Here is a 10,147-nt window from a genome sequence, read left to right on the forward strand (position 1 = left end):
TGAATTAAAAAATGACTCGATTTATAAAAATATTTTTCTAAAAAAATAGGTTTCGAGGGAAGAGGAAGAGGAACCCCCGCGATGTACATGGCGACCTACACGTGGCGGTCAGACTTGGTGCGGATTCGCTGGCAGTATATCGGTTTCTCATCCCGGGACGGGGATATATTGTCCTGTCCACCCAGTATTGTAAACACCGTATTAATGACATGTGGGACCCAAATTAATTTTAACCTTGGCAAGGGCAGAAGGTGTACTGTACACCGCGTTTAGTATGAATTCTGGAGCGGAGTTAAAGCCCTAGCCGATTCCCCCTCCCTCCTTACCTCTACTGCTCTACACGGTGAAAATAATAAAAAGACAGTAATTACGCAGTAATGGCAATAGTATAGAGAGAGAAACTAGCACTCTGAATATATAGAGGGAAAGAGGAAATTAAGAAGACGAAAGGTTTCTGCTCTGGTAGACTAGTGAGGGGAGTCCAGTCCAGTCCAGTCCCCCTTCCTTTCCCCCTCTCTCTCTCTCTCTCTCTCTCCTTCTCTTCAGACGCAGAACCACCGACAAGGTATTAATTTATTGTCTTAATTTCTCTCTCAAACAGATAGAGTTGCCTGTTCCCCCTTTTCTTGATTTTAGAAAAGACTTGATCGAACATGGTGTTTTGTGAATAGCTAGCTAGGAACAAGGACAGGGAACTTGATCAGGAAGGAAGGATGTATGGAGATTGTCAGGTGTTGCCTACAACGGAGATCATGACCTCTTCGGATTCTCTCTTCTCCAGCCAAATGCAGAGCTCCAGTTTAGGATACTTGCACTCAATGCCGTTTCATGCTTTCCCATCTTTGCTTCCAGTGAGTATTATATATTATTATACGCTAGCTAGCTAGGTTATAAATTATTAAGTTATCATCTCTTTCATTTTTTTTTTCTTTTTTTCAAGTTAATTTTGTTGCCAAAGTGAGAGTGAGAGGAGTATACTTGATGAAGCCGGATTTTGCATTTATGTATTGTTTTTTTTCTTTTCTCTAGCTCTTGTAAAGTTTCTCTTTTTGGTAACACACTTTCCATCACCTCCAAGTATTATTATTTTTTTGTGCTTCTGTTGCTCATATTTTTCTTTTCCTTTTTTTGTACGAAAATTATCTCTAACTTTTGTCGAGTAAATTGGAGAGGGCTTTTTGTTCTTTTTTTTGCTACTGCCTTTTTTCCTCTTCAAATTTAAAATTTTCCTCTATTTTTAGCTTATGATAAATCTGAGAATTTTACAAACCCATGACCACCCTACCCCCTCTCCACACACACACACAGAAAATCACACAATTATATTATGTTTTCTTCTTCTTGTTTTCATTTTAGGGTTTTTGGTGAACAACTTGTTAATTGTTTATTGAAGTTCCTATATATGATAATGCAGAAGGAGGAAGAGCTACCGTCAGTAATAGCTACAGAATCAGCAAAAGAAGAAGAGATGGAAAGTGGTGGGTCAGGAAGTGCCAACGTGGATGGTTTCTGTAGCTTTGGAGAGGAAGAAGAGAAAGATCATTTACAGCAACTCCAAGTACTGTCACAAGACCAACCGCCACTGCAATCTCTGCCGTCACAACCTGGCGACAAGAGGAAGAAGCGTTACCACCGACACACTGCTCATCAGATTCAAGAGATGGAATCGTAAAACTCTACAACAATTAATTTAATTTCTTTTAATATTGAAAATCTCTTTAATTTCTACTTCATTCTTTTTATATAATTAATTTTGTGTTAGAGAATATATAGAGACTAATGACATACGTACATGCATGGCCACTTGGCGAGCTGGATATTTAAGGAAAAAGAAGTTGCTTTATTATCAATATTTGATAAATCAAATGTTTTCTATTTATTTTTTCCGCTTCAGGTTTCGATCTATAAGTTGATCTAGAATATATTAGACGGATGCATTTTTTTTTTTACCCTTTTTACAGGCTTTGAAGAACTAAATATTTGATGTCCATCTGTAGGTTGTTCAAGGAGTGTCCCCACCCAGACGACAAGCAACGGCTGAAGTTGAGCCGTGATCTTGGACTCTCACCTCGTCAGGTCAAGTTCTGGTTCCAGAACCGGCGAACCCAAATGAAAGTAAGTTTCTCTTTCTTGGTAGTAATATGTTAATTCATCGTACATATATGTATGCATGTACATGTAACCAAACTGCACATGTACATGCACTTTCGAAATGTTTCAGTTTCTAATGTTTGCTTCAACGGTTAAAGGCACAACAAGACCGCGCTGATAATGCGATACTACGTGTTGAGAATGAGAGTCTGAAAAGCGAAAATTTCAGGCTTCAAGCTGCATTAAGAAATGTGGCCTGTCCAAATTGTGGTGGTCCAGCTGTTCTCGGAGAGGTTTCTTTCGATGAGCAGCATTTACACATTGAGAATGCACGGCTAAAAGACGAGGTACACTATTTTTTAGGAAATCAATTAAACCTACCTTACATATTATTTGTTGATTTGTAATAAACTAATGAATTAACAATCATGCAGGTTAGGATTTCCACAATAAATATGACTAGGCAGGATTTGGAACCACACTTCTTTAATTATTTTAGCCATTATTAGTTATTGGTTATTTCTATTCAAAACAAGAAGTCCAAGTACAAGATAAGTAATTCTTTTAGTTTCATGTTAAGGAGGAATTATAAACATTTAAATTCGTTTATGATGCAGCTTGAACGCTTAACATGTATAGCCTCTCGGTACACTGGCCGACCATTGACACAGCCTATGGGGCCCACCATGCCCCTCGTACTGCCTCAGCTTGACCTTGACATGAGCATGTATCGTAGGCATTTCGACCAACAGGCTATGATGAATGGTTGCAACCCTGAAATGATCATGTCAGCCCCATCAATTACTTTAGGCCACACCACGACCTTCATGGGCCCAGTTGTATCAGATCAAGATAAGCCACTTGTGCTTGAGCTTGCGGGAACAGCTACCAATGAGTTAACCAGTCTTTGCCATACCAACTGCCCGTTGTGGGTCTCTCAAGAAAGTGCTGAATCTGCGCAGATATTCGAAGTGCAGGAGTATAAAAAGGCTTTCCATTGGCCAATCGATGTGAAGCAACCTGATGTGGCTATGTACACAGAAACGACAAGGGACAGTGCTGTTGTGATCATGAATAGCATCACATTAGTTGATGCATTTATGGATGCTGTAAGTTAGTGCGTTGATATTCTTCGGAACAATATTAGTATTGTCGATTGGCATTTTATTGTTTGCTCTGTTGATTTCTTGTAGAACAAATGGGTGGATCTGTTTCCTTCTATTGTTTCTCGGGCGAAGATGGTGCAAGTTATTACCACTGGTCTTTCTGGACATGCGAGCGGATCAATTATTTTGGTATTTTTTACCTGCAATTGCTTTCGCTTCCTTATTTGTCGTATATTGCTATTATTATTATTACTACTACTATATATAGTATTAGTATTGATATTATTTAGATTTTCTTATGTCATTGTATCAAATTTTTTATAGTCACATTTTTGTAGATTCTCCAGGTCATTTAATATCACTCTTCATAAGCAAACTGTATTGTTTCTATATTAATTTCTCAATTATTTGTAGATGCATGCTGAGCTGCAGTTCCCATCTCCTCTTGTGCCAGCGCGTGAGCTTCTCTTTTTCCGATATTGCCAACAAAACTTACAAGAAGGGACATGGACAATTGTTGATTTTCCAGCTGATGGATTTGACAATAACTATGCTATGATTACCCCCATGAAATGCCGGAGGCGCCCTTCTGGTTGCATTATTCAAGATATGCCTAATGGTTATGCCCGAGTATGTTTTCTCAACCTTATATTTGCTATTTGGTAATTCGATGGAGATAAAAAGAATTAATGAAAGGAGTATCCTGTGGTGTGCAGAATTACCTACTACTTTTCTCTAACACAGTATATTAGATTTCATGTTCATGTTCGGGCATATGTTTCTCAAAGAGATCAATGACACAATTAGCTTGTATGAGTGAATGAGAGTTGTTTATTGCCATTTGCCTGCTGCTTGACATTAAAAACTATGATTATGACATATTAATATTGCTGTATATATATATATTTACTTATATAGATTACATGGGTTGAGCACTGTGAAGTGGAGGATAAGCCACTCAATTCAACATTTAGCAAATTCGTGAGAATTGGATCTGCTTTTGGAGCCATGCGCTGGATTTCTGTTTTGCAACGGCAATGTGAGCGTCTTGCGAGTCTGATGGCTAGAAATGTTTCTGAACTTGGAGGTATAGCACTAATTTGTGAAATTTGTACATGTATCACTGTGCATTTTTTCCCAAAAACAATCTTTCCTTTTATTTTATTTTGGAATACTGAGTTATCGGTTGAGTAAATTGTCTTTTTATGGTAAATATATACATTTTAACAATTCAAGCGGAAGGTCTATCAAATTTAACTCATGAAAAAGAAAAATATTTCATTTTTTTTATAATAAACTTTTGGTTGCAATTCAGTTCATTTGGAAAGCCTTTCTTGTATTGACAAACTTCAAGTTTGGTAATAATTTTTTTTTAGGAAAGAATAATTTGTTCATTTTTAATCTTTCCAGTGATTTCATCACTCGAAGGAAGGAAGAACATGATGACGCTCTCTCAGAGAATGATTAAAACCTTTTGTGCAAATGTAAGCTCTTCTGCCACCCAATCGTGGACTGCAATAAGTGAATCTCCTGAGGATACAATTCGGATAACAACACGCAAAAGCACTGATCCAGGCCAGCCAAATGGTATGATTCTTACTGCTGTTTCAACCACCTGGCTTCCTGTGAACCATCTCCAAGTGTTTGAGCTCTTAACTGATGAACAGAGGCGTTCTCAGGTACAATTCTATTTTTATTACTGTGTATTGATATATATATCTTCTGCGCATCTTCAAAATATTAATCATCTATGAAATTATATTTAAGTTGTGTCCGTTGTCTTTGTTTGAGGTGCGCTATTGTTTCTATCATGTAAATATCTGAGGTTGAGGTTATTTATTTGAATTAATCTGTTTTTTAAAATAAATGTTGCTTGTAATTAATTGTAGATTGACATTCTTTCAAGCGGAAACTCCCTTCAGGAGGTGGCCCATATTGCAAATGGATCTCATCCCAGAAATTGTGTCTCACTTTTGCGGATCAATGTGAGTACTGCCATATTTTATATTTTTCTTAATTGCATTATTATTTGGTCATAGACATTTAATTGGAACAGAAGATGGTACTCTCTGGTTTGATAATGTTTTTCTCTGATTCTGTATTTATATATGTACTGGTGGAAGACATGCCAGTGAGAGTGTCCATTAATTTCTTTTTTATTTTCGTTTTAACCTTGGTTAAAAATTAAGAAAAAGAAAAAGTGAGTTTAATTCCATATATATTAAATGAGGGTTTGATACTTCCTGCAAGATATCAGCTTGATATATACAAATGTTTGTGTTATATCAGCTTGATATATACAAATGTTTGTGTTATACCTTATTAAAACACATTCACAAACAATGACAGAGGCGGATCTATGCATAGTGAATGGGGTCAACATTTTAAAAAAATTTGTACTTTTGCATGATTTTCTATATAATTTAGAATAAAATATTATCGGTACTATAAAGTTGAACTCCCATATACAGCATAAAATTTGTATATGATTGACCCCATTCAGTTTAACCCATAACTTGATAGTCTGGCAATTATGAACAGGTTTTAGTCACCAATATAATTTACTTATTGATGAAATTCTATTGACAGCAGGCAGCAAGCAACTCCTCACAGAATGTGGGGCTTCTGATACAAGAGAGCAGTACTCACCTCATAGGCGGCGGTCTCGTTGTTTACGCTGCTGTTGAGGTAGATGCCGTCAAAGCAGTCATGAATGGTGAAGATACCTCGTTCATACCCCTCCTCCCTTCGGGCTTCGTCATCTCTCCAGCTGTCAGTACAACTGTTGGTTTGACCTCAGGCGACCAGGCTAGCCACACCACGCCATCTGTTGGTTGCCTCCTAACTGTTGGTACACAGGTCCTTGTCAGTGCAGACCTGTCATCCAAGATCAGCCTGACCAGTGTCACTGCCATCAACAATCATATTTGTAATACTGTGCAGCAGATCAGTGCCGCGCTTGGCCTGACGCCTAGTGCTGCTGGTGGGGGCCCTGCGGGGTCAGCTTCATAGCTGATGTGATATGTTTGCAATGGTATGTCCAAGCCATGCCTCTTGCTCATAAAATTATTAACAGAATGCTCTAGGAGATGATTTGTTGCATTAACATATATAGTCCTCATGTTATAACGGCCAGTTTGCTTTTTAGTATGCGTAATTAAGGAGGTGGCAAGAGAGGATTTGACAGTGATTAGTCAGTGATCTGATATTATTGTTTCCTTGGTGCTATCACAAAATGACTAAAATACCCTTGATAAAGATTGGGGGCATTTTGGTCATTTTGGATATTTTTTATCCCCAGGGTATTGTCAAGTTCTCACTTGCCTCCTCCATGGAAACTAAGTTTAAAGGGCATCTTGCTTATCTCTGGTATTGGCTTGGGCAAATCATTGCTAGTTTTCATCCTCAGGCTTTTGTTAATTTTGTTAGTTATGTAATAATAATCCAGAGTTTAGAGGGATAAAATTTCTGCATGGAACTAGAGAGAGAAAGAGGCAACGGAGGGAGTCAAGAGCGAACCAGATGTGACCCTAGTTCAAGGGGTGTTGGTTCGGGAATTGACTTCTTTCTCTGACAATGTCAGAACCTCTTTTGTCTGTTTGTGCCTTAGATTGGCTTGTGAATTGTAGACTTGTTTGAAAATTTCGGGCCTGAGGATCTGCCCCATGAATTTAATGTTGTTAGTTGAATGAAGTTAATGGTTGGCGTTATTTATGTTTGTTGCATTTATTTTTTTTTCTTTTGGGACCTTAATTTGCTTAACCTGTCAAACCGTACTCCCTCGCCAATGTGGTGACAGCATATACAGTAGCCCTTCTCACCAAATAAGCAAATATTGGTTTTTGTAACGATACAACCACAGTAATAAATGACTGTACAATTTGATTATATGATGCATATACATAACTAGTCTTTTGACTTCAAAATAAGAGTGAGGCTAAGGTAATATGCATATTACAGATTAATACGTATTAATACGTGCTATGCTCTGTATTTTTATTTTTAAAATTCAAACAGTTAATTCAAATTATAACTTCATACCAAAATGTATATGTAAATCAAATTTTATATTTTTTGATCCAAATCATAATCTTCATATCAAAATTTACTTATAGATCAATTTTTTTATTTTTTTATTTCTTTATACTGTATTTTTTAGATAGGTAGAAAGTCGCTGCTATTGGATGGTTAAGAATTTTCAAATAAAGTGATTTTCTATCTATCTAAAAAATAGTCAAACAAATATATATAAAATTATAAAATTTGGTTAGCAGGTACATTTTCATATGAAGATCATATAGAATGGTTTATATCGACGAAAATATGAGTCCATAGCACAGCCGGTGTGTAATATGCATATAGCTCCCTATTACGGCGAGCGGTGGACAACAACCACTGATGCGCATACTTTAAGAAGGCAGACAAAATCAGGTGTGGTCAAATCCGACGACATATAAACTGTCACACTCCCAAACCAGGAATTCTGGATTAAGGTGTGATTAAGCCTCGCCTCATGTTTATTAACCAATAAACACGCAAGGCTAACAATCATAAAAACAAACAAGCAGAACTGTAATATAAAACATCAAGTATCAGTCACATAAAAATAAATAAATATACATATCATATAGTCCAGTCCATGTCAGTCCAAAATAACATAATATATAGAAGGGGATAAATGATCTATCGAGCTCGTATATACAAAACAAGAAATACGAGACTCGTAAACGTAATCAAAATCCTAACCCTAGCTAATCAATCGGTGTGGCCATCGAGAACAGCTCCTGACAACTTCTACTGCGGATCGCCAGACTCTGTACATAAAATCCACGAAACAACTTGTGGGTGAGCTACTAATCGCCCAGTATGTGACCTAGAACTATCCCATGATCCTCTACAGTTAAAGCACTTTTAATTTATATTTACGTACAATTCATGAATGTAAGTAATATGCACATGTGTCATCCTATCTCAATATCTAATAAAAGAAAAATACTTTTATTAAATGACATTAACTTGTTATGCCAACATGCGGAATACCCAAAATAAAACACAATAGCGAATTATAATCAAATTGGAATCCAGTACCAAAGTACTATGTGTACGAATATAATAATAATACAGAATAAGGAAATCACACCGTGCCGTACTAATAGGACCAATAAGTCTAATCCAATATAATCCAAGTGCCGCAATCATAGGCGCAATGATGCACGTTGCCGAGTGACATCGAGCATTGCCCACAAGTTACCAACATGCTGACAGATGGTTATTGTTCACACGCAAGCGTACACACAAAGTTTCAGGTACAGCTAGCTATACCCTTTTAAACCATGATTCAGCTTTCGGATTGAGTTGCAAGTGCACAACTTTCATTCAATAGTACAATTAGGTATTGATCCACAGGGACGGTACAGTTCAACTCTGAACCTTTGCTTGTCTCAGTTAGGTACTAGATTTTGAGAAAAGATTGGTTTGATTTGTTTAAATTCCTAAGTTCAATAACAGAAAAGGAAAGCAATTAAACGTTTGGTTTTACTTTGATTTTAAAATGAAGTTTCTAGGGTTTCAGATTTCATCCTCAACTCTACCTCTCTGGACCCTCACGCGACTCGCGTGCTTTCGCACGCGACCCTTGTGACGCGACCCGCGTGGTCTCCCATGCAACTCGCGTGGTCCTCGAGTGAATGTAGCATTTGGCCTGTTTCTGAGTTATTTGCTTGTGTAAGGATCTGTTGACCGTACCTAATATTCCTAAACCTCAACTCTCGTTTATTGGCTTAATGAACCTGGTAAGGATGTGCAACTTTACCTTCTTAGATCTACAACCTCAAACTCTCGTTTACTGGTGTTCAACCTAAGTCAATTGTCTGGTTTGCTAAAGGTATCCACTATCTCTCAATAGATGGAAATTTCACCTCTCAGTTACTAATGATCTCACCTCTCGGATCTAAGATCTATCTCAAATACTTGATCTAATTGCAAGAAATATCAAGGTCAAAGTACTAGAAGAGATGCAAGAAACATTCAACAGTAGACATCAAGATTCATTCAAACAATCACAATCAAGCAATGAAAGAATAATACTCAGGCAATCAAACACAAGAAAAACTCAAATTCAAGTTCAATGCATTACAAATAGAATTTTAGATTACATCAACCCTAGAAACAAGTAAGATCTACTCAAGCATCATAAAGAAAGAGATAAGAGAAGAAATCATGATAAAACCGAATGAAGAACTGGATCTAGGAGGAATGTTCAAATCTTCCCTCCTCAGCTCCATTTCTTGAACGACACTCCAAAGAGCTAGGTAGTTTGAACTTCTTGAATTTTCTGAATTTTCCCTCTAGTGGCAGAGGGTGGTCTATTTATAGTTTTCCCCAAACGATCCTTCAAATTTGGGCCTTTGCTGGGCTGTCATTGGGCCTTCGCTTCATGTTATGGGAAACATCGATGCGAGTCGCATCACCAGTGATGCGACCCGCGTTGGAACCTGTCTGATGTGACTCGCATGAGTTGACAGTGCGACTTGCTTGATGCGCCTCGCGTCTTGTGGTAGCGTCAGGGTGTGATGCGACTCGCGTTGACCATGATGCGGGTCGCATCAAAATCTCAGAATGTCAGAAACTTCCCTGATTTTGCCAATTTCTATGCAAAATAAGAATGAAAACGCAGCAGTACCACATTATATATATATATTCAATGTAATGGACGCTATTTGATGGTTCTAAATACATGTTTTGGTATTCAAATTGGTCAGAACAATAGATTGAATATGACAACATCAGTTATACCTCAATTCCGTGTTTCATCTCACCTAAACGATTCTTCATCCAAACATATAAAATAGGAGAAATCATACAATGCATGTCGTAAAATAAGTTAATCTCTTCTCTCATGAGCAAGAGAGAACTCCACTGTCCGGCCAGAACAATGGGACCAAGGGCTC

General features: G+C 37.4%; 1 protein-coding gene across 5 annotated transcripts; it reads left to right on the forward strand.

Moving 5' to 3' along the window:
• Nucleotides 1-337: 337 nt before the first annotated feature.
• Nucleotides 338-6,911, forward strand: HB-7 (homeobox-7). 5 transcript variants are annotated; one of them, XM_078299900.1, is made up of 12 exons: nucleotides 338-565; nucleotides 680-851; nucleotides 1,415-1,668; nucleotides 1,998-2,115; nucleotides 2,250-2,438; nucleotides 2,709-3,200; nucleotides 3,285-3,386; nucleotides 3,612-3,827; nucleotides 4,116-4,284; nucleotides 4,608-4,876; nucleotides 5,087-5,182; nucleotides 5,787-6,911. In XM_078299900.1, the coding sequence occupies exons 2-12, from the start codon at nucleotides 714-716 to the stop codon at nucleotides 6,207-6,209; spliced, it is 2,466 nt and encodes an 821-aa protein (XP_078156026.1). In that variant the 5' UTR covers nucleotides 338-565; nucleotides 680-713; the 3' UTR covers nucleotides 6,210-6,911. The 5 variants fall into 5 exon arrangements, with proteins under 5 accessions (XP_078156026.1, XP_078156028.1, XP_078156027.1 ...); XM_078299902.1 differs by having other exon boundaries at nucleotides 5,790-6,911; XM_078299901.1 differs by having other exon boundaries at nucleotides 339-565; nucleotides 672-851.
• The last annotated feature ends 3,236 nt before the right edge of the window (nucleotides 6,912-10,147 follow it).

The sequence above is a fragment of the Carex rostrata genome, chromosome 3 (genome assembly GCF_964058835.1).
Source record: "Carex rostrata chromosome 3, lpCarRost1.2, whole genome shotgun sequence".
NCBI classification, from domain to species: Eukaryota; Viridiplantae; Streptophyta; class Magnoliopsida; order Poales; family Cyperaceae; genus Carex; species Carex rostrata.